The sequence below is a fragment of the Lontra canadensis genome, unplaced genomic scaffold, assembly GCF_010015895.1.
Source record: "Lontra canadensis isolate GAN:19392208 unplaced genomic scaffold, GSC_riverotter_1.0 scaffold3, whole genome shotgun sequence".
Classification (NCBI taxonomy): domain Eukaryota; kingdom Metazoa; phylum Chordata; class Mammalia; order Carnivora; family Mustelidae; genus Lontra; species Lontra canadensis.
The window spans coordinates 21,110,452-21,134,618 of NW_022630997.1; the positions used below are offsets into that span (position 1 = coordinate 21,110,452).

General features: G+C 50.0%; 1 protein-coding gene across 1 annotated transcript in view; it reads left to right on the forward strand.

Moving 5' to 3' along the window:
- Window positions 1-24,167, forward strand: part of TLL2 (tolloid like 2) — a 116,531-nt gene that overhangs the window by 86,573 nt on the left and 5,791 nt on the right. The window contains exons 11-18 of the mRNA XM_032883365.1: window positions 8,653-8,769; window positions 9,763-9,908; window positions 10,402-10,597; window positions 18,089-18,214; window positions 18,948-19,108; window positions 19,626-19,806; window positions 20,932-21,057; window positions 23,035-23,162. Of these exons, the coding sequence (XP_032739256.1) occupies window positions 8,653-8,769; window positions 9,763-9,908; window positions 10,402-10,597; window positions 18,089-18,214; window positions 18,948-19,108; window positions 19,626-19,806; window positions 20,932-21,057; window positions 23,035-23,162 (1,181 nt within the window). The remainder of the gene's footprint in view (window positions 1-8,652; window positions 8,770-9,762; window positions 9,909-10,401; window positions 10,598-18,088; window positions 18,215-18,947; window positions 19,109-19,625; window positions 19,807-20,931; window positions 21,058-23,034; window positions 23,163-24,167) is intronic.

Sequence of the window (24,167 nt, forward strand, 5' to 3'; positions counted from 1 at the left end):
TATAGATAATTAATGGCACAGTGTCCTGGAAATGGACATAGGGACTCATTTGGCTAAAGAATAGCAATGGGGGAGCCAGAGAGGGATGTAGATTTATAAGGCGCTAGATGGAAGGGTTTTGGCTGTTAGTGGATTGTCCTCATTTTTAGAGCAATAGCAGGGTGGGCTTCCAGGTTGATAAATCTGAGACTTCACTGAGGTCTTTGTCCCTGGCATATCCTCACATGGGCAGAAAAGCCGCTCTGGTTATTCTTTGACTGTCTGGCCTGGGAGTGAGCTGCTGTTGGGACAGCAGATGAAAGATGGAAACAGGAGGAGAGGGAGAGAGGTAACCGCGGGAGTTCCGTAGCCAGACCACGTGTGCCTTCGAGTCAGATTCTGGGTAGGTCAGAAGAGATTGGGACAGAGGGTCTGGGTGGCCCCAAGGGGGGCAGCAAATACTAAGCTCCGTCTGGCCACAGGGTCTCAGCCAGGTCAGCTTTCATTGGGAATACCACATAATTATGCCCCTTCTGTCCAGAAGACCATGAGTCTCAATTCCTGGAGGTCCAAACAGAAAGGAATCTGTGTGCACTGGTGCTCAAGAAAGCCGCCATGGCAGGCTCTGAGAGGGGGTACCAGGTTACCACCACCATCGGTGGCATCGGTGGGCTAGTTTGCCATCTAGGTAGGCAAGCCAAGCACAGACAGGAGTGTGCACGCTATAGGACAAAGGGGATTGGTTACCCGACGGCAGGGCGGCGGCTGCCTGCCCAGGATTTCCGCTTCCTGTCTCAGGCAAGCAGACACAGCGCATGCTCGCAGCCAGGAGGAGGCGTGGCCTCCGAGGTAGTACTGACTGGGTGTGGCAAAAAGACAGGGCTGTGTTCTGGGTTAGCAGAGGTTCCTGAACCTGGTTGCTGAACTTGAGTCGGCTGGGAGAATTTCTGTGAATACAGATCCCTGGGAGACCACCGCATCAGAATCCCCATGAGCTGGGTCAGGGAGTGATCCTGCTTCCCCATAAATGTAGGTGCATGGGGACCTGTTTAGTACCACATAGAAAGGGGACCGCAGGGGTGCTCATCAAACAACCGCAGCTGGTTACCTTTGAGAAAGGAGAGGAGGCACAGGTAGTCGGCAGCTTGGTGGCTTGGTTCGTATACTTTTGGATCATTCTACATTTTTTACAAGAATGCATTCAGGTAGTATTTTCTAATTAAACTAATACAAGGGGTTGTATTGGGGTGGGGGAGTTTCCATGACAGCACGGAATCATGAACCCCTCGACAAGGCAGGGATCACAGAGTCCCTAAGCCCACACCTTCACCAGGAAAGTGAAGAGTCCACACTCTTCGAACTTGGACCAACTCGCTAAGTCCGCACAGCCAGTTAGGGGCTGAGATCAGACCAGAACTCCGATGGCCTCGTCATGAGGAGTGGGGACTGCTGCCTCTGAGAAGGGTATCCCAGTAGTAGGACGGTCAGATAAAATGCACAATTCACTGTTTATCTGAAATTCCAATGCGACTGGCCTTCCCATATTTTTGTTTGCAAAATCTGGCAACCCTAACCCCCCCCCCCCCCCCCCCCCCGAGGAAATGTGGTAGACTCAAAGGGCTCAGGGAAGGAAGCTCTCTGTTTCTGAGGTTCCCCAGAGAGGGCCAAGACACGCTCTGAGAATGGGCACAGCCAGAGGCATTTCCAGGGATTCCCTTTTCTTGAACCTGAAACAAGAACTTTCTCACTGCAGATCCTGGCGTTTCTGACTACACTTCCATTGATGAGATGGGGCTTTTGCCATTCGTTGTTGTTGGTGATGGTTTGCTTTGTTTGGGTTTTGTGTGGGGGTTTTTTTGGGCTCATATTTTACACACTTTTGCAGTGTGTGTGTGTCCGCGTGCCGCAGCCAAGGCATGGCCCAGCGCCTGTAACCGTCATTCTTCGTTTGCGGGAATTCTCCTTTGCCAACGACTTGGCCCTGCTCTGATGTTTCCAAATGCAGTTGTTAGTGCACTTTTGTGTTTGGAACAAGTGCATTGTGTGGGCCGAGCTGGTCCCTGGGAGGGGTCAGTGCCATGAAATCTGCTGGGAGGAGGCAGGTCAATGCCCCTTTGGCAGGAGCGAGAGCGGATTAGGGTGGATTGTGAAAGTATGCATCTTGCTCTGAAAAACTGTGCATTGCATATTTTCCCAGGGCAGTGTGTGAAAATCCAGGCATAATGGACGCATAACTTTTTATGAATGAACCCTTTATGACTCCCCACGGAGTCCACTTGTAGTGTCCTCATCTGCATTTCCTCTTCTTGATATCCTTATTAAACTCCTCCTCCAAAGCCAGGAACCAGAATCAGTTCGGGGATTTGCCACCTTTTCTCTAGTCCAGCTTCTGCCCAGCCTGTTCATTCTCTTGGAAGGGGGCTGTTTGGGACCCACTTTTTCACAAAGTGATTAAAGAGAAGTGTAAGTAGAATGAGAATAGTTCACCGTTGGTTTAAGGTATCACATTGGTTTTTCAGATTCAGGGGTCACTCATGAGATTGCACCTGAAGTGGGGAGGAATAGGGGTGGCCTACAGAGAGAATTTACCAGTAATCTTAAATATTGTCATGTTAATTGGATTCCCCTCCCTTATTTCTGGTGGAGGAATTACTCAAACACTGCACTCTTGTATGCAGAACTGTCTTTGAGCACTCTGTACCACCACAGTACACACAAAGCCCCTCTCCCCGCTTTCCCCTGAAGTGGGGAGGGAAGTTCAGAAAGGCCAGGCTGGCCGATCAGTGTCACGTGGACTCACTACTGGGGCTCCCTGGGCCGGGGGCCATCTCCTAAGTGAGCAGGAACGTTGGTGGGAGTCAAACAGCCAAGGCTGGCATTTCCACAAGCTCACTGTGTGGCTGGAGGCTTTGACCTTCATTCCTGTCTGTGTCCGAATGGGGAATGGTGTGTACGTTCCCAGAGACCAGATTTCTTGTCTATTCATCCAAAAGCGGACCGTGTCCAGAATTGCACCTCGAATACTGGTTTCCTTTTGATGATGGTGGGAGTGGTGATGAATTAGGGGGTGAAATTGATGGTGAAGGTCAAGATCCCAGACTGCTGAGGTTCAAATCCCGCTTCACTTACAACTTAGACTGTAACTCAAAAGTGAATGCAGCTCAACTCAAATTCTACAATCCTTGGTTTTCTCATAACCTAGATTATGGATAGTTCCTGATTTGGGGGTAGCAGAATGCAGTTACATAATCTATGTTGGGTACCCAGGACAATGTCAAGCTCAAAAGCAAAAGGCTTTCCTTAGAACTATTATGGTGGAGATGGGAGTGTTGAGAAAACAGGGGACAAAACAGAAGGTTTTAGTTAAGAATTACACAGCAATTGGGGGAGAGAAGTTACTTAGAAATAATCTGTAATTTATCCCAGCCAGTCTGGTTTTGCCAAGGCAGTAACTCCTCCCTCCTCCAGAGCAGTGAGCGGACCAGGGTTGTCCTGTGGCCTGGCGGTGGTGGGTGGTTCGTCTCATCTGGTTGGGTTCTTAGGCAGCAAGGCAGGCATGGGAAGTCCCTCTGTTTTTTGCAAACAGTCTCCAGTGGCCGTGACAGCTGGGGTTTTAAAAGGAGAAATTTCGACTTGAAACTCGGTTTGGCTAAGAAGGAATTCCTTTGGTGATCCCACGTTGTTGAACGGCTGTTCAGCAAGCCTCTCTCCTCACTGGTAAGCAGTACTTCCCCACTTTTCCGTGGTGTTTTCCAAGAATTAATTGACACTAATTGGCCATGCCGGAGTAACCATTATGGAAAATGTATGGGCTTCTGATGGATTGTTCCTTGCCAAATTCTTGGCAGAAGTTTCAGCTCATCTCACTTAATGTTAAGCTCACCAGAGCCCGAGAGCTGCAGGTGGCCAGAATCGGAAGCAAGCAAAAGGAGATTAGCAGCTTCTACCTCACGTCTCCGAAAAGAAAGTATCCACAGTTGGCATCAGGAAATGGCCACAGTGGCCTTTATTCCTCCCTGAACCTCACTCCTCCTATTTCTTAGACGGGAAAGGAGAATTATAACTTCAAGTGGTGTTGGCGATAAAGGAGTGCCCACCAAATAACGGTTGAATAGACATAAGAAACATTGAGATATGAGTCACATATAATACAACTCACTGTCTAAAGTATTCAGGTCAATGGTTTTTTGTATGTTCAGGGTTGTGCAACCAGCCATCATCATAGTCAGTTTCAGAACATCTTCATCACCCCAAAAGAAAACACATCCCTACTCATCAAGAGTCCCTCCCGATTTCCCCAACATTAAATGGATTTTTGAGTGACTCCATAGTCAGTGCTTGAGAGAACCATGACCACCAGTCCAAGTAGACCTTGACTGGTCTGTGTTGTGAACTGATCAGTACAGCTCAGCTCATGTCCACCCCACCCCCATTCCTATCCTGCCATGGCTGCCATCTTTTTTTTTATTAATTTTTTATTTTTTATTAACATATAATGTATTATTAGCCCCAGGGGTACAGGTCTGTGAATCGCCAGGTTTACACACTTCACAGCACTCACCATATCACATACCCTCCGCAGTGTCCATAACCCAACCAACTTCTCCCTACCCACCTCCCCCCAGCAACCCTCAGTTTGTTTTGTGAGATTAAGAGTCCCTTATGGTTTGTCTCCCTCCCGATCCCATCTTGTTTCATTTTTTCCTTCCCTACCCCCCAAACCCCCCATGTTGCCTCTCAAATTCTTCATGTCAGGGAGATCATATGATAATTGTCCTTCTCTGATTGACTTATTTTGCTTAGCATAATACCCTTTAGTTCCATCCAGGTCGTTGCAAATGGCAAGATTTCATTTCTTTTGATGGCTGCGTAGTTTTACATTGTATATGTATACCACATCTTCTTTATCCGTTCATTTGTTGATGGACATCTAGGTTCTTTCCATAGTTTGGCTATTGTGGACATTGCTGTTGTAAACATTCGGGTGCATGTGCCCCTTTGGATCACTACATTTGTATCTTTAGGGTAAATACCCAGTAGCGTGATTGCAGGGTCATAGGGTAACTCTATTTTCAACTTTTTGAGGAACCTCCATGCTGTTTTCCAGAGTGGCTGCATCAGCTTGTGTTCCCACCAACAGTGTAGGAGGGTTCCCCTTTCTCCACATCCTCACCAACACTTGTTGTTTCCTGACTTGTTAATTTTAGCTATTCTGACTGGTGTGAGGTGGTATCTCATTGTGTTTTTGTTTTGTTTTGTTTTGTTTTAAGATTTTATTTATTTACTTGACAGACAGAGATCACAAGTAGGCAGAGAGGCAGGGAGAGAGAAGGGGGGAAGCAGGGTCCCTGCTGAGCAAAGAGCCCAATGCGGGGCTCGATCCCAGGACCCCGAGATCATAACCTGAGCCGAAGGTAGAGGCTTAACTCACTGAGCCACCCAGGCACCCCTCATTGTGGTTTTGATTTGTATTTCCCTGATGGCGAGTGATGTGGAGCACTTTTTCATGTGTCTGTTGGCCATCTGGATGTCTTCTTCGCAGAAATGTCTGTTCGTGTCCTCTGCCCATTTCTTGATTGGATTATTTGTTCTTTGGGTGTTGAGTTTGATAAGTTCTTTATAGATTTTGGATACTAGCCCTTTATCTGATATGTCATTTGCAAATATCTTCTCCCATTCTGTCAGTTGCCTCTTTGTTTTGTTGACTGTTTCCTTTGCTGTGCAAAAGCTTTTGATCTTGATTAAGTCCCAATAGTTCATTTTTGCCCTTGCTTCCCTTGCCTTTGGCAAGGTTTTTAGGGAGAAGTTGCTGTGGTTGAGGTCGAAGAGTTTGCTGCATGGCTGTCATCTTTAGATGGCATTAGGAATTATAGGGTCAAGGATTTCTATACACCAGGAAAGGCATGACCTTTGGCCTCTTCCTCTGTAGAAGATCCAAATTTCAGACTTAGACCCAAGTGTCTGAGGAATATATGTTTATTTCTGTTTTTTTTTTCAATAACAGAATTTCAACAGCAATTATGCTATTAATAAAACAGCAATTATATACCTTTCTGTCAGGTAGTGGGAAGTTAACTTCAATTAGATTGTGTTTCCTTCCCTCCACGTGGGCGTCCGATAAGGGATTTACTTTGTCCCAAGGCATGGTGGCAGGGGAGGCATCCATTTTGCCATCCCAGATGGCTTTACGGTGTGTCCTCCTGCCTGGTCTCCAGGCCTCTGTCTGAGCAAAGAATCATAAGTGGCTGCTGGGCCTCCTTCTTATCTCAACTCTAGGCCAGTTTAGATCAGTGCCAGGTCCACATCTCCCTAGAAGACATACAGTGAGTGATGTCCTGTGGCTCCGCACACCCTCTGGACTACGGGAAAGTCACCTCCATACCCCTCTGCCTGAAGAACTCTGCATGCCTGTCTCCCACCTAATGTCTGGATGAATGTGTCGATGCTTCTATTCTGACCCCAGGTGGGACATGGGGATCTAAGGTCTTGTTGCCCCTCCAGGCTCTGCCCAGGAAGTGGGGGCACAGTTCTGTCCTTCTCCCAGATCCTTTTTAAATTTTTATTTATTTTTATTATTTTTAAAAGATTTTATTTAAATTCAAGTTAGTTAACATATAATACATTATTAGTTTCAGGAGGAGAATTTAGTGATTCATCGGTGGCATACAACACCCAGTGCTCATTCCATCAATTACCCTTCTTAATGCTCATCATCCAGTTACCCCATCCCCCTACCCACCTCCCCTCCAGCAACCCTCAGTTTATTCCCTACGGTTAAGAGTCTCTTAATGTTTCCCTCCCTCTCTGTTTTTATCTTCCCTTCCCCAATGTTCATCTGTTTTGTTTCTTAAATTCCACATATGAGTGAAATCATATGGTATTTGTCTTTTCTGATTTATTTTGCTCAGCATAATACCCTTCAGTTCCATCCACATTATTGCAAATGGCAAGATTTCTTTCTTTTTTTTTTAAGATTTTTAATTTTTATTTATTTGACAGACAGAGATCACAAGTAGCCCTCTCTAGGCAGGCAGAGAGAGAGAGGGAAGCAGGCTCCCTGCTGAGCAGAGAGCCCAATGCGGGGCTCGATCCCAGGACCCTGGGACCATGACCTGAGCCGAAGGCAGAGGCCTTAACCCACTGAGCCACCCAGGCGCCCCAGATTTCTTTCTTTTTGATGGCTGTGCAATATATATGTGTGTGTGTGTGTGTGTGTGTGTGTGTGTATCTTCTTTATATATATATTTATACATATATATTACATATTATTATATTATTATATATTACATTGTTATATATAATATATAAATATATATATTTTTATATTTATACAGCTTCTTTATTCATTCATCTGTCAGTGGACATCTGGGCTCTTTCCATAGTTTGGCTATTGCAGACATTGATGTTATAAACATTGGGGTGCAGGTGCCCCTTCAAATCATTATTTTTGTATCCTTTGTATAAATATCCAGTAGTGTGATTGCTGGGTCATAGGGTAGCTCTATTTTCAACTTTTTGGGGAATCTCCGTACTGTTTTCCAGAGTGGCTGCACCAGTTAGCATTCCCACAAATGGTGTAAGAGGGTTCCCCATTCTCCACATCACTGCTAACATCTGTTATTTCCTGAGTGGTTAATTTTAGCCATTCTGACTGCTGTGAGGTGGTGTCTCACTGTGGTTTTGATTTGTATTTCCCTGATGCTGTGTGATGTTGAGCATTTTTCACGTGTCTGTTGGTCATTTGTATGTCTTCTTTGGACAAATGTCTGTTCATGTCTTCTGCCCATTTCTTGACTGGATTGTTTTTTTTTTTTGGGGGGGGGGTGTCGAGTTTGATAAGTTCTTTAAAGATTTTTGGATACTAACCCTTTATCTGATGTGCCATTTGCAGATATCTTCTTCCATTCTGTATGTTGCCTTTTAGTTTTGTTGATTTTTTTCCTTTGCTGTGCAGAAGTTTTTTATCTTGATGAAGTCCCAGTAATTCATTTTTGCTTTTGTGTCCTTCTCACAGATCTTTAAACCCATTTGGGGTCTCTATCATCCTTTTCCATCAAGGGTCTTAGCTCAGGGTGGGACGGTGTACGGGGTCCTTCTAGAAGGTCCGTCATCCCTTCTCTAATCCTCTCTCTCTGGTTCCTGCACTCATTCGTCCTAGCAGTCTTTCTAAGACTACAAGGGTGAAAATGGAAAATGTGCTCTTCCTCACTGAGTGTTCTTCCAAAACTTTGTGATTGTGATTAGGCTTATGAAATTCAAGAGCCTACAAGATTTGATTTTTTTAATCATATGTTCTCTGGCATCCCTTTCCTGAGGCAAGAGAAGCAGAATGTCTTCCCAAAGGCATGCCTCCCACAGAAGAAGGGCATGTATGTAGTAAGAAATACCGAGGGGGGGAACGTCCATCGCTGTCTCAGACCATTACCCACCACACCTGTACCAGACCCACATGGCAGAGGAGGGGGTGTCTGGGCTACACTCTGAGTTTTTCGATTGACTGGTGTCTGGAATCCTCTAGAAGTCAGTCCTTTATTCCTCTTTGCGTGACAGGGTGAATCACCACAGCCAAGGCTCCTGCTCACAGGGCGCCACATTGAAGAAACGCCGCTCCCTCTCTCTGTAATGAGTTTCTCGCTGTCTGCCGGCAGCCTGACCTGTCTTTTCCGTTCCCAGGTAGGTTTTGTGGCAATAAAGTCCCGGAGCCCCTCACCTCCACGGACAGCCGGCTCTGGGTAGAGTTCCGGAGCAGCAGCAGCATCTTGGGCAAGGGTTTCTTCGCGGTGTATGAAGGTTGGTTTATGACGAGAGAAACCCACAGGGGAGCTTTGGCTGTGCTCTGACCTTCCCATGCAGCCCCCATCCCTCTTGCACCCAGGCCTGCATGGCAGCTGCTAGAGCCCCGGGGGTCAGGGCACCCACCACAGGGGCTGGGCCGAGGCGTTCCCCCGGGGCCCCTTCCTCCACATGCTGGAAGCAGAGAGGGCAGCTGTGCCTCCTTCAGAACAGGTGTCATCATCTACCTGTCACCACCCCGCTGAACCCCATTTCAGTGCAGCTGGGGGGCCCATCTGGGGTAGCGAACCCGAGGACATGAAAGCAACCTCTGAATCTGTGCGAGCCCAAGCAAAGGACCCAACCACTCTGGGCCTCTGTTCAGAAAAGATCAGGATATTTATAACCGCATTTCTTGAAAGGGCCTCCGAGGCCACCATGGGGTTGAGTTGAGAAAACAAATAGGTCTGGGCTCTAGGCAGCTGCCACCAGGGCATTTCTGCTAAAGTTCATTCCACATATTGGGTAAATTGTAATTATGGAGAGGCCAAGGTTTTGTTTCTATAAATGAAATAACATGTATGTGTGTGTGTGTGTGTGTGTGTGTGTGTGTGTGTGTGTCCCTCTGTGTCAGTGGTCCCCTAGCCTCTACATTAGAATCCCTCGGGGAACTCAGACATCACTGTTACTTGGAGCTCCCCCAGACCTCCTTGCGTCAGAACTTCTAGGGATGCAGCCCCTGCTTCCACAGCTCAGACCATTTCCCAGGTGATCGTGATACACAGCAAAGATGGGGAACCACTGCCTTACATGGTTATTTTCTCTATATGGAAAAAAATCCCGAGTTGCCAACAGATCAAATTGTGCCTTTCCGGAGGGACAGTGCCCTTTAGCTGGAGATGAAAATGTTGCCACGTGGAGCCACCTAGTGGTGATCCGTGTGGTCACTCATTTCCTTCCCAAGGTCTGACCAGGGACCCCATTCCTCCTCTCCTGCCTCTCTTCCTAAAGCTACCTGTGGGGGAGACATTAACAAAGACGCTGGTCAGATTCAATCTCCCAACTACCCCGATGACTACAGACCTTCCAAGGAATGTGTTTGGAGGATTACGGTTTCGGAAGGGTTTCATGTCGGACTTACCTTCCAAGCTTTTGAGGTTAGTACCGCTCGGGTTTTCCCAAGGATGAAGTAACTGTCAACTTCTTCTAGACGCTCTCTGTTCCATAAAGATGGGTTTCCATTGAGTGGGTTGCAAACAAGAACCTGAGAGACCATTTCAAGCTCACGATGCATCGTACCTGGACATTTGGCTTCAACATCTTCGCAAACTTTTAAATTGTATCCACCTCCTTTCCAACAGCCACCCTGGGGTGGGGGGAGGTGGTGGGGGGGGACTGAAGGTCTGGGAGTAGATCTCAGGAAGTTGCATAGAACCGGTCCTCCGTGTGTATCGTCTCTTAGTCCGCACAGTTTGGTTCTCCCTGGGCTTCCACAAGTAAGGGACACCTTGGAGAGCCCAGGACACACTTGGGTCCCTCTGCCTCCTGGTTAGATCTTTGAGAGTGTTGCTAAGGTTCCCTTCTCCCATAAAAAAGCCTTAAAGCCAGACCATCCGTCACCTTCCACGTTGCCTCTGTTTCTCTGTTTAGATCGAAAGGCATGACAGCTGCGCCTACGACTACCTGGAGATCCGCGATGGCCCCACAGAGGAGAGCGCCCTGATTGGCCATTTTTGTGGCTATGAGAAGCCAGAAGATGTGAGATCGAGCTCCCACAGAATGTGGATGAAGTTTGTGTCCGACGGCTCTATCAATAAAGCGGGCTTTGCAGTCAATTTTTTCAAGGGTATGAATTAGCAGCTTGTTTCCGTTTTTAGTCACAGGAAGAGGTATTGCCCCCCTGGCTTAAGAATCACAAAACCCATATGGAACCTTAGCACAAACAAGGCTCCCTGCAGGGAGAAGGCAGTGACCCATTTTCAAGCTGCCTCTTACTGAGTTCACCACTGATTCATGAGCAGGCACGGCCTGGGCGGCTACAGGGCAGAAAGTTCTGCCACTGTGGCTGGAAACTAGATTTAATAAGTTTACCCTTAGTAAACCTCAGGGAAACTGAGTGTTGATAATAAATATTCATGTAGTCACTCTTGTTAATTGAGCACCTACTGTGTGTCAGAAACTGCAAGGTGCTTGGTGGACATGATGTCACTTAATTCCCAAAATAACCCTTTGAGGTGGGTTTGGATCACGTTTGATTAGGATTGAGAAGGGTTGCTTGGGGGTCACTCAGATCATTAAGTGGCAGGTCAAGAAGCCCAGTGCAGTCTGACTCCTGAACCCAAACCCCTTCGGCAGTGTTGCCTTGCAGTCCCTGATGTAGGCCCGAGAGGCAGCCTCCCTCCTCAGCTGCTGATGTACCAGCCCCCGGTGTACAAACCTCCCCTCGAGTGGGGAGGAGAGTGAGGGGTTCAGGCAGCAAATTTCCATGTGGTCTTGGGGACCTGCTGTGTTGCAGAGTCTTGATGAAAGCGCCCCAGAATGGCACCGGAAGCACAGCGTGCCTGGTCCCTGCAGAAGGGGCTTCTCAGGACTCCTCTGTTGGGGGCAGGTCTTACTTCCCTGCTCTCTGGGCCCCGGAAGCCCCTCAGACCACATTGTAAAAGGGGGACCCAGGTATTCCCTAGCACACTGTGATCGGGTGCCTGGTGGCACACTAGCAGCCACTGAATAGTGTTATCTAAGCCACCTCTGAGCTCTGTGGCTCAGTAGCACCACTCACCTCTGGGAGGAAGCTGCTTTCCCCTCCTTCCCTTCTCTCCAGGAACTCTTGGCTGTGCCAGTCCAGAAATCCTGGTCCCTCTCTTACTCCCAGTCTCGCATCTGCCCCCTCTTTAGCCCTTTGTCCCAGGTTCTATACGTAGTGCGTGGGTGTCAGAGGAACCCATCTGGAGCCGTGTGGGCCTGAGCAGCTCTTGGTCCTTACTGAAACTCCAGGTTTGCTCTCTGTGAAACAAGGGGAAGCAATCTGCCCATTTTACCTAACCCATTGTGAAGCCCCCCCAAAATGATGGCTGCGGGGACACTTTCCAAGCTGAACTGTGGGGCATCTTCTTTCGTCTCGAGGCATCTGGGAGAGCGAAACCCAAGCAGAAACAGAGCAAGCATCATAAGACTGTGGATAACTGGAGGAAAAAATGTGGTCCCTTCCTTCCCAAGCAAAGAAGCCAGGCTGCAGCAGGTCAGCTTGTGGTTGAGATGCCCGGATAGTTAATCTGTGTGACCCGCCCCACCCTCCCCGCCCCGGCCCAGACCACATGTGACCTAGCAGCAGCGACGCTTGCTGGGTGGCCTGAAGCAAGTGACCTGAAGTCTCTGAACCCCAAATCGTCCGCTTCTAGAAATGACATACAAGGCTATTGTAGAGCTGTTGGGAGAAAACAAAACCGTGTAGGCAAATGCACATTGTCTAATGGTCAGTCCCAGGAACTGTCTTTGCTAAAGAAGGAGTCTTTGAGGTGGTTATTGTTACCTTTGGCAAAAAGGAAGTGACGATTTCTTCTTGCGGTCACCCTGTATCAGTTTCTTGTGGCTGCTGTAACAAGTTACCACCATTGTGGAGGCTTAGAACAACACAACTTTCTTGTCTTCCAGTTCTGGAGGTCAGATTTCCTTGCCTCTTCCCGCGTCTAGAGGAGGCCTCCGCATTTCTTGGCTCGGGTGCACCTCCATCTTCAAGCCAGGGCTGGCTGGTTGAGTCTGTCTCCTGCAGCGTCACACACCTCTGTTTCCACGCCTGCACCTCTCTCTCTCTGCCCCTGACTTTCCTCCTCCCTCTCTCAGTCATAAGGACCCGTGAGCTGACAGTGGGCCCACCCACAGATCCCAGGATAATCTATTTCAAGATCCTTGATTTAATCAAATTTGTGAAGTCCTTTTTGCCAAGTAAGCTCACGGATTCACAGGTTCCGGGGACTAGAATGTGGACGGCTGCCGGAGGCCTGATTTTGCTTAGCACGCGTCACGAATGATTAGAAGGATTTATTCCAATTCTGTCCCTCTCCTCTGACGTCCACCCTCCGCTCTGTCAAATTAGGTGTTGCGGAGTTAGTAATCCAGTGGCACCGACCCACCCACACCTCATTCCTGGTGCTGCTGCTAATCGGCGGTGCATGTTTTTGAGAGGACCGGCTAACGCTGGAGATAAGGGCAACCAGATTTAAAAAAAAAAAAAAAAAGAAAAAAGGATGCCCCATTAAATTTAAACTTAAAATGAAGGATGATCTTTTAGTATAAGCATGTCCCAAATATTGCACACGTGGCTAAGAAATGATAAGACACATTCATCTTAAATTCAAATGTAGTCAAGCCTGTTGGGTGTCTTTGTGGCAACACTACCAGCGAGGCCGCAGTCAGGCGCACGTCCCTCAGGGCAGCTACTCCGGCGCGCAAGGCGCTGAGTCAGCTTCCTCTGGGTACCCACGAGACCCAGCTGCCTTTGCAGGTTGGAAGATCCCTCCTCCTCCCTCCACCACAGTCAGCATTCATTCAGTGGTCGTCAAGCCATGCGTCAGGTGCTGTGCTAGGCGCTGGGGACATAGAGGAAAGCATAGTCCTTGTCCTCGAGAGCTCAGGCCAGTGAAAGAGGACTACGGGCAAACGGCGGTGGCCTGGCTACAGACATGCGACCTCAGAGGCCCTCAGCCTGGGGGCGGGGCCACATTGCCCAGCCTCGGACTCCAAGGGCATTTCAATTCTCAACTTGCAAACTTCTCCTTAGATGCCCATGAAGGCGTTACCCAAGGCTCATCTACACTAACTTAATGCACAGGCCTTGCTTGACATCCCTTTTATGTCAGTGAGCTTGACCCTGAATCCTAAAAGAGGAACCAGGACTGGTGGAAGCTTTGGGGGACCTCTTAGAGGGGAGAGAAAGGACTGTATTGAGTGTGCCCGAAACCACGTGAGTGATCTCACGTTCTCTTCAGAACAGCCCTGTGTTTGGCATTAGTATTACCCCGCCTTTGACAGTTGAGGAGACGGAAGTTCTGAGGGGGCAGAGCAGGAACAGAGCCAGGATCTGAAGGGTCCCCCAGTGCCTTCTTCCCACAAGAGACCTGCCGTCACAGGCAAGTCAAGTGAGGGGGGGGGGTTGAATTTCTCCTTAGTGTTTGTGATTTGATTCTGACCCTGGTCGCCTTTCTGCCCTCCAGACACCGTGGAAACATGGGGAAAAGGGCCTTGGACGTAGCACCCCAGGTTTGGATTTTTGTCCTGCCTTCATCCCTCACAGGTGTCTGCGGTCATTTTCCTTTCGGAGACTGGGTCGTACCCGCTCCGTGCTCCACCGTGCTCCCCGTGCCTGGCCCGCGCCGGGCTCAGTAGGTACTCCCTGCGCCGGGAATGAATACATAAAAGAGTAAATGAGGCTCAGGTTCCTCACTTGTGGGCTGGGCTTCCTGCTGATTTCTCTGCCTCCTTTTCCGGGTTCCCAGGAGGAGGAATGAGGCGAGACCGTACTTTAGAGCAGTGCTGTCCCTCAGAAATAGGAGGCGTCACAAAGGTGATCCCCCGATGTCATTTCCAACTGTCTAGCAGCCACCTTTCCCCCTCCCCACCAAAAGAAACAGGTGGAATTATTTGAATATATCTTATTTAACCCAATATATCAATTTTATGATCATTTACCATCACACACAAGACTGTCATTTTAATAGGTAATTCATATACACAACCTTAGTGGCATATTTTATGGGCTTCTTCATTCTACGTCTTGGAAATCCGGTGCCTTTTTACACTGCCAGTGCACCTGAAATTGGACAAGCTGCATTGCGAGCGCTGGACAGCCACACGGGCTGAGGGCGACCACGTTGGTCAGTACAGGCCTCAGGACTGGACACAGCCAGATTCCTCTGCCCAGTCTTTTTCCAGAAAAGCCATCGGTAGGCTGTCCTGGGAACACACAGTGCCCAGGGCGTGTGTCAGGACTTCTCCCATGAAAGAAATTGGAAGAGGAACCACAAAGTCCACGCAGAAGAGTTGGACCAAGCGAAAGAAAGTCTTGCCTTGGTGCCAGTTGGCAGGAGGCTCTGCCCGGAGCCCAGCTGGCGCATGGCACTGGCCACCGTGCCAGTTGGCCTCCGCACGCCCCTCCCGGTGCCAGATGGCAGTCTCTTTCAGAGCCCGCTGGCCTGGCAGCAGGCAGAGCTCGATTCCGCTTACTTCAGGAGATGGCGGCATTCGAGGGTTGGCCATTTTGGTCACATGGTTTCCACACTGACCCCCCACACTCCTCTGTCCCAGTGCCAGCGGACCCCCATGGGGTGTTGACAAGGGGGACCGGCTTACTTCGGGTGTTTCTTCAAAAGCTTAGGGATGTGTCCTGCCTTCTCATTCCTTAACTCTCTTTCTCTGCAAACAATTGTTGCCATCTTACCCGAGCCATCTCATTACTAAACATGGAATGGTTCCTTTTTTTACTAATACCACTTGAAGAAGGCAGAGAAGACAGAGCTATGACTCGGTAAGACTGAGCCCTACCTTTTCTGCTTTTTCTCCTACCCCTCACCATCTCCCAGATTTTTCTAGGAGGCTTGGCTTTGACCACTGTGGGCCAGAGCAAGCATGAATCTGTGGGCTTGGAACAGATGCCGCTTCATCACAGTGTGGAGGTGATTCCAAGGATACCCAGGCTCCCACTGAGAGCAGGGCCTCTGGTACACTTCCATGCCATCCATCCAAGTTGAAGTAGGGTTGAAAATGGCCAAACATCCCACTGCTTTTGCTGGGGAAAGCTCAGATGTGACTCTACAGCTTTCGCCCACCTTCCTGGGGCAAACAAACATCCTACCCTTCTAGTTCCCTGGAGGAACTATATTCCCATTGCCTTAGTCCCAAAACCAATCTACCATCCTCTCTCCCCGCACATGGGTTAAGATGGCCCCTGGACACTTGTTCATCTGTGGTCTTCCCTTTCTTACCTATGACAATCGTGTGTCCTTCCCATAGCCATATCGCCTTCTGGCATCAGAGTCTCCCTCTGGCCCCTGACTTGATCCGTGTTTATCTTGGTGTATTTTGATGGGCTTTTCCCATTATTTTTTTCTACCCTCCCCCTGCACCCACCTGCCAGTTTCTTCACTCTGCTGTGCTGCCTTTCTGCCCATCTCTTTTTTTTTCTCCACTGGCCCATCTTTGACACACTGTCCTTCTTTCTGTTTCTGCCTTGTCCCTCTACCCTCCTCAGGCCTGTACTACCCTGCTCTCACCTGATTCAGGTATGCCCAGGTAACCCTATCCCTTTCACTGTCCTCATCATTATGTCTCTCCACCCACCGGGATTTTGAAAGCAACCCCACTGTTTTCTGTAGTGAGATCTGTTGTGTACGGGATGTCATTTTCAGCTCCAACCATGCTAAAAGCAGATACTATTCTAATTTTAAAGCAGGAAGAAGGCTCAGAGAGATTAAATCATCCAATCTGTTGGGGGCATGATCCAGTATGGATCCAACCAAGGTCTGTCTGGCTCACCCTAGAAGCCTGGACTCTCCATTTCTCCTTATTATTGATTCTCCCTCCTCCTATTCTTTCTAGCAAATGCCAAAGAAAGCACTTTGCCTCTTGTAAAGCAATAAGTAACTGGAGGATTGTTACTATTTTAGCATACTTCATATTTACATTTATTTGAGGCCATGGACAAGTTCAACCCCCTGCCTAGAGCATGTCTCCTACACTCAGTTCCCCTACTGGCCAGTTCATTTACGCTTTGGCTGAGCCCAACAACACATCACTCTTAGAATCACCCAAGTTTACTGCCCACTGTGTGTCATGATGGGACATTGACACGCTGTTCTTTACCCAGTGAAGAGTGAGTAGGTAGACGAGTGTTGTGCCCCGTAGATGAGGAAGGCTGGAAGGAAACGGGCCTGTTTGAGTGGGGAAAGGGCAGTGCAGAAGGAGCCAGACTGGTTGCAGGGTTTGCTTGTGCTGCAGGACCAGTGGGGTGGACATTGCAAGGGGCCAGAATTTTGACAATTCACATTTCAAAGGATGAGAAATACTTTTGGAAAGCAGGGAGAGTCCTAGCTCTCAGTGATTTCAAGCAGGGTCTGCAAAGCCATCCATAAGAAATGTTAATAAAAGGGTCATGGTGTAAGGGCAGGACTGGGGGGTCTTTCCTGGACTTCACCAACTCTGATGTCCTGATTTCTCTCATTTTATGTGTAATGTGGGCTTTTGAAGATTTTGTGGCCAACCCTGTGCTCGCTGTATCCCTTCTGTGCTGTTAGGAACCAATGCCATCCCTTCCCTTTCTTCCTCCCACATCGGGCTTTTTCGGTTTTGTCTTATTTTGGAAGATACCTCAGGGTTTTGTTGTCCCTTTGCTCGGCTCTCTGGCTTGGTGAGGCCACAGTGTCTCCTCTCAGGGGTAGATGCACCCAAGCTTGGCAACTGAAAATGATTAGTTTCTCCTTTTATTTCTGATCCTCTTCTTGGAGATGCCCATGGCCCGGGTTTTTCTTTCCTCCAGGGATGCACGGACTGACATTTCCGGGCAGATTCTCCAGTGACCCGGGTTCCTTCTCCGGACAACTCTCCTGGCATCCCACCTGCTGTTTTCAATTGCCCCCAACATATCACTACGTACTTGTCAGCGCTGAATCCTGTCCAAGTCCCCTGCTAACTCAGTCTCACTGTGGCCCCTTCCTGTACTTTCTCCTGGGAGTTCTGGCTAACCTAAGAGCTCAGCATTTTCTGTAACCTTGAAGTTCTCCCTGAGCACACTGTTTCAGATTATTTCTAAAATACTAAATCACAAGTTCTGGTTCTATCTCTAGAAAATACTTCTACATCTTCATCTAGAAATGTGCCCCTTTGTTCTTACCCTTCGCTTAACGTCCCTACGAAATTCCATATTTGGGGAAAATCCCAGTTCCATGGCATTAAAACTGATGACGTTTTTGGTGTGGGATTTTTTAAAAATCACACTGTATTCCCTGACTGAACCCTTCAAAGAACAAAATCATCCAGGCCTGATCTCCTCCAGAGGGGCCCTGCTTCTGGTTAACAAGTTACTCTTCTGTTCTCAAGACCTCCGTGTTGGCTAGAGCTGCTTCTGGTTTCTGAGACATTGACGTGAGGCTCCTGGGGAGGGGGTCACCAAAAGCTGTTGTTGTTCTCAGAGGACATTTTCCGGGGACCCTGCAATGGGGAATGGGATGGGGAGCAGGCCAGGCGGCTTGGTGACGATCTAGTCGGGGACCCTTCAATGGGGAATGGGATGGGGAGCAGGCCAGGCGGCTTGGTGACGATCTAGTCGGGTCCCCTTCCTCTCCAACAGAGGTGGACGAGTGTTCCTGGCCAGATCACGGCGGGTGTGAGCAGGGCTGTGTGAACACTCTGGGCAGCTACAAGTGCTCCTGTGATCCTGGCTACGAGCTGGCCGCCGACAAGAAGACGTGTGAAGGTTGGTGTTGGACCTGCGAGGCTAGAATGGGAAGGGGTCAGGGACAAGTCTCAGGAGACGTGGGGAGGTGAGGGGGCTGTGGGCTGGGGGTGAGGTGATGGAATCCATGGTGGGGGATGCCCCTGGCTCTTGGAAGGAAGAACAGCCCCATCGAGTCACCAATGTGAGAGGGCTGCCCAGATTATTAGAATTCCACCCCAGACACGGCAGCCGGAGCCACAGTCTAGTTTCTTCTGAGGCCGTGAAACATTCACACGATTATTCAGATAAAAAATAAAAGCAAAAGGAAAACTGCAGGCACTTTCAAGGGATGCAGCTAATAGCCCATTTCACTCATTCTGTTTCTACGGGGATGGTATTCCATCTCCCTTGCCCACCGGCGTGACGCTGCTTGCTCACAGAAGCAGGTGAGGTGCGTAGCTTCCTGCAAACATTCCTCAGTCACCTTTGGTCCAAGTCACTTGGACTAACTCTGCCACTGAGTGACCGGTAAGCACAGAAGCATGGTCATCGTTTCACAAAGTGACAAAGACTTGTCCTCAGCGTCATCCCTCCAGATCCTCCGTGGAAACAGACTAGAGGGAAAGATGCTGGATTAATCAGTTCAGGTTATCAAACTTTTTTTTTTATTTTACTTTTATTAAATAACAGCAGGGCTCATCGCTGCTTGGGGGAAATCGCAGTCACTTGGAGCTAAAACTAAATGAATTTTCCTCTTGTTTCTCCCATGCAGTGGCCTGTGGTGGTTTTATTACCAAGCTGAACGGGACCATCACCAGCCCGGGGTGGCCCAAGGAGTACCCCACCAACAAGAACTGCGTCTGGCAGGTGGTGGCCCCTGCCCAGTACAGGATCTCCCTTCAGTTTGAAGTGTTTGAGCTGGAAGGCAATGACGTATGCTCCTGCGCTCTAGCTGACTGAGTCGGGCGGTGGCTCGGGGCTGCAAAGCCGTGAGGGGCTCGGCGGGCAGGGAGGTTGCTTCCTACAGTCGGGGGCTGAATCCAAGGAGAAGTAGGACCAGAGCAAAGGAGGAAGGCGTTGGGGATGGGAGGTGGTCATGACAAGTATGTCCCCTCGAGGTTGGAGTCTGGGGGTTAGTGTCCAGCTGAGGGGAACAGCCGGGGTGAGATGCAGCTGGGGACCGGGATAGTAGGAATGGCCTCTCCCCTCCCTTGGGCAGTGGTTGTGGGATTAGCAAGTCAGCCAAGGCCCAGGTAGAGCCCCCCCACCCCCAGAGTGCTCTGCGTGAGTGCCCCATGTCTACACCTTGGGCCAGAGGGATCCCAGTAGGAGCTGACAGGACGCTCCCCCGGACCTGGCAGAGGGTGTGGCTGTCAGGAAGGGGTCCTGTAGGGAGTCTGGGCTGGAGCCATGGGAGTACCGGAGGGCTCCCCACCGCGCTGTCTTGTAGGTCTGCAAGTATGACTTTGTGGAGGTCCGCAGCGGCCTGTCCCCTGATGCCAGGCTGCACGGCAAGTTCTGTGGCTCTGAGATGCCCGAGGTCATCACCTCCCAGAGCAACAACATGCGAGTGGAGTTCAAGTCAGACAACACGGTCTCCAAGCGCGGCTTCAGAGCCCACTTCTTCTCAGGTGTGTGGGTCTGGAGGCGAGGTCACGGGCTGCAGGGGACAGGTCTGGGCAGGCTCTCAGCCTCTGGGGCACCCGCCTACTCCTCTCAGCACAGTCCTTCCTGGCCTCTAACTAGCTTGTGGTCCCTGTGCTTAAGTGCTGGGTGGGCTTCACCTCCTTATTCTTTAAGAAGTCTTCGTTGTCCTTATGAAACTAAAGCACACAGTGTTCGGTGACACATTATCACCAGGTATGGCGAGGGCGGGGAGACGCCAGCGAGCCCCGGAGTGATCCCGGTGTCGAGGGCTGGGGAGGGAGGCCTGTGCTGGGTTGTCGCCAGAAGGAGCTGGCTTGAGCTACAAAAACCGCAGTGACAACAACAGCTAGGACTTGAGCTGGGACAGTAGAGCAAATACAAGCTAACGCTTACTCTGAGATGGACTCCGTTTTAAGCCCCCATACCAATTCAGTTCCTCCTCCCAACAGCCCTATGAGATGAGGACACGTACTGACTCCATTTTACAGGTGAGGCAACTGAGGCACAGAAGTCAAGAATGGCCCAAGGGCACAAGACCTGGGAGCGGTGGAGCAGGACCGGTGTTGGGCCGTCTTGCCCGGGGCCCACATGCTTCCCTCCTCCACAGGCCAGAGGGGGCATGGGGTCAGGGAGAAGGAGCCCAGGCTTCCGGGTCACGCAGGCTGCTCAATCACTGAGTGGCCCTGAGCACTTTAGTGTCCTCAGCCTCAGTCTCCTTATCTGTAAAATGGGGACAGAGTCACCTGGCTCCTCAGGTTGTATGAGAACAGACTTAGATGCTATATGAAATTGCTTCGGGGAGTGCCCATCACATAAATATTCAATTCACAGCAGTTACTTGTATTATTGTTCCTAGGACTATTCTTAATATTAGCCTCCCCTTTAAGGAGCTCCTTGTCAGGGCAGGTAGCAGGATTAAAGGACATAGAGGTTTGTTTAAGTGTTTTAGGAGTACGGGGAATTCAGCACATGGCAGGACCAAGGACCACCCACCAGATGCTGCCCCCGCCCACCCCTGGGCAATCGGGGAGCCTCCCTGGTGGAGGCTACCTTTGAGTGGAGCTCCAAGGTGCGAGGGGATTGCCCTGAGAGCCTCTCGATCTCCGCAGACAAGGACGAGTGTGCCAAGGACAACGGCGGGTGTCAGCACGAGTGTGTCAACACGTCCGGGAGCTACCTGTGCCGCTGCAGGAATGGGTACCGGCTCCATGAGAACGGGCACGACTGCAAGGAAGGTGAGGCCGCACCGCACCTGGGAGGCCAGGCTGACCTTGGCCTCCAGAGAGTACATGTGTGAGAGTGTGAGCGAGGGGTCCTTCTCTGCTTTCCCTCCTCCCAAAGCGTGGTTTTCCCCAGGGCAGCTCCCTCCTTCCGGAGGCTTCGGTGCCCTCAGGCACCTTCCTGGGGTTACTGTTACAAAGCGGGTACACCCCCAGGCTCCAGAATCAGACTACCTAGGGTTAAATCCTGGCTCTGCTACTTACCGGCTGTGTGACCTTGGGCAGGTTCTTTAACCTCTCTGAGCTTCCATTTCTTCTGTTTAAAAGGGACTAAACAGACCCTCTTCTTAAAGGTGTGTGAGGAGTAGATGAAAGCATGCCTACAAAGAATTTCAGACAATTTGGGCACCTATAGAGACCCTGACATGTCAATAAATATCAACCATCTATTTCATAATATTTGTTCTCATACACAGCTCTAATAGTAAAATAGAATTCTAAAAAGATTGCTTCCTGCTTCATTTACCACTGGGAGTTCAAGGCCAGATGCCTTTGAATGTCCAGTCATTCTGGAGAGAGCCTCCCTCTGTTCTCACCTTACCCTGTGAAGGGAGTTTGAGCATCTCTGATAAGCACATAGGCCTCTAAGGTCTTGGCCCCAGTACAGGGCCCTGCAGAGGAGGTTGCTGGAAGGGAAGTAGTAAAGACTTCAGGCCCCCCCGCTCTGGGATAAGCCTTTCCAAGGTAGGAGATCGGATAGAGGAGCACAACATACGGTCAGGCCGTCCTGGGGTGTTGCAGAATGAGCTGAGAGAGCTTCAGAAGCAGGGTGCGGCCGCCACCCTCCAACCCCAGCCCTGTGACATAGACATGGGTGGCCGTGGGTTGGTATAAGGCTTGCCCCCTGTGGCGTGGGGGAGGCCAGGAGGGACTAAGGTCCCGCCATCCAAACACTGGCTGCCTTCCTATGGGCTCCTCCAGGAGTGGGACAGGGGTGTAGCCCAAATGTCCCAGGCGCTGAGCCCCTGCCCTGTTGGCATTTGTCCTCTGTGTAGCTGCAGGGCCGAGGCATCCAAGAGCAGGAACCTCCCTTCGGCTGTTGCCTGCCCCCTCCCCTTCCTCCTCCCCCTGACCAGCCCTCCACTGCCCCCGCTGGCGCTGGCACCTCATCCTGCAGCCGCAGGGCAGCGTTGGGATGCGGTGAGGGTGATGGGGCTGATGAGGCCCTCAGCTCCCTCTGTTTCCTGTCCTTTACACCAAAGGCAGGCCTGAGTTCAAGTCCCATTCCCACCCCTTACCAGCGAGTCACTCTCCATCTCTAAAGTTATTTTCTCATTTGCAAAGTGTTAAGGAGCGGATAAGGGAATGCATTCAAAATGCTTAGCGTCGTGCCCAGCCTACCTTCTAGCGGTTGACCAAGACACTGCACACTGAGCAAGTCATGGGAACCCTCTTTGCTAACAGCACCATAGCCAAGGCAACATCTGTGGCCTTCAAACGAAGCTGCTTCAAAAATCTACAACAAATATATGTGGGAGGCATGGTGATGAAGGCCTCTGTTGGCACTTGCTAAGCCTTTTACATGCATTGTCTCATGTAGTCCACATATCCCCCTACGACGTGGGTACCCCTTTTACGAATAAGGACACCGAGACTTAGGTAAGTGCCCAAGTCCCACGGCTTGCAGGCGATGCACCTAAGTCCATTTGACCCCAGTGCCTGTGGTCTCAACCACTAGCTACCCTCTTTCCAAGGATAACCATGACGTGAATAGGAATAGTATGGAAAACGGGCCACTGGAGCGCCTCCAGGAAGGCAGCAAATCCAAATAAACTCTCTAGCCAGAGGACACTTGACTCAGGCTGACCCCTGCCCCCACATTTGATAATGACCCCATTACGAATGAGAGATGGAGGCTCCCCCCGGAGGGCCTCTGGGGCTGCCCACCAGTGACCTGCTTCTCTCTGCATGTGTGTCCGCACCCCCCTCCAGCCGGCTGTGCCCACAGAATCAGCAGTGTGGAGGGGACCCTGGCAAGCCCCAACTGGCCCGACAAGTACCCCAGCCGGAGGGAGTGTACCTGGAACATCTCTTCCACTGCGGGCCACCGGGTGAAACTTGTGAGTCATTTTCATAGTTGACGGGCAACACGGACTTTGGTTTCAGACCCACGGGGTGGCGGGGGGGGGGGGTTGCATCTCTGCTCTGCCTCTTCCGGGCTCTGAAACTTGAGAAAGTTGAAATTCAACCCTTCCAGGACTTGGTTTCATTATCTGGAAAATGGTGTTGCTGATGAAGCCTTCCTTGTGGGGCCGCTGCACAGCGTTCAGGGGGGAGGGGGGGCAAGGAAATCTCTCTAAATAGCACCTATTCGAAGTGGTACCGGTTGGAGGGGGCGTTCCCTGCACAGATTGAAAGAGCTGACATTCAGTTGTTTCCAGCTGTAATTTTTGACGGAACAATACATTCTCAAGGTTAAGAAAAAGTAAACAGTACGGAACGTTGGAAAGTGGAACTCAAAAGCTTCTAGACCCCCCATGCCCACTTCAGAAATGAACTCTCTAAACTTTTTTTGGTAAATTCTACCAGACATTTCCTATGAAAATACAATAATATACGTACAAGCATGGGAAAAATATATATCCTTTTTCTTGCCCAGACTTCTTGAATGGACTCTTATCATTCATCTTCCTCTATAACTTACATTTTAAAAAAATCAACAATGGGAGGTTAGGTTACTCATGCATATTCTCTCTTGAATTAAAAAATTAAAGTCTCTCGTGCATACGATTGTCGGTGCGCACACTGTGCTCGGTTATTTCAGAGGAGAACTGAGTCTCTGGTCCAAGTCTCCTTTCTCAGCCCCCAGAGGCTCCCGGATCCTGGAGTATAAAGCAAACCCTCTCGCCAGCCAGAGGAGGTAAACCCTAGACAGACGGTTTCTAACTGGTTCTTCTGACTCTGGCGATTTGTAAGCTCTCCAGAAAGCATATGGATGTTCCTCTGAAGTATGGGCCAAAAATGCAGGGAGAATGGAAGGGAACAAAGGAGAACGTGATAATAAGCAGACGATGGCCAGGGGACTTGCCAGGGTGTTTACTGGCGGGTGAGGGCGGTGCTGAGGA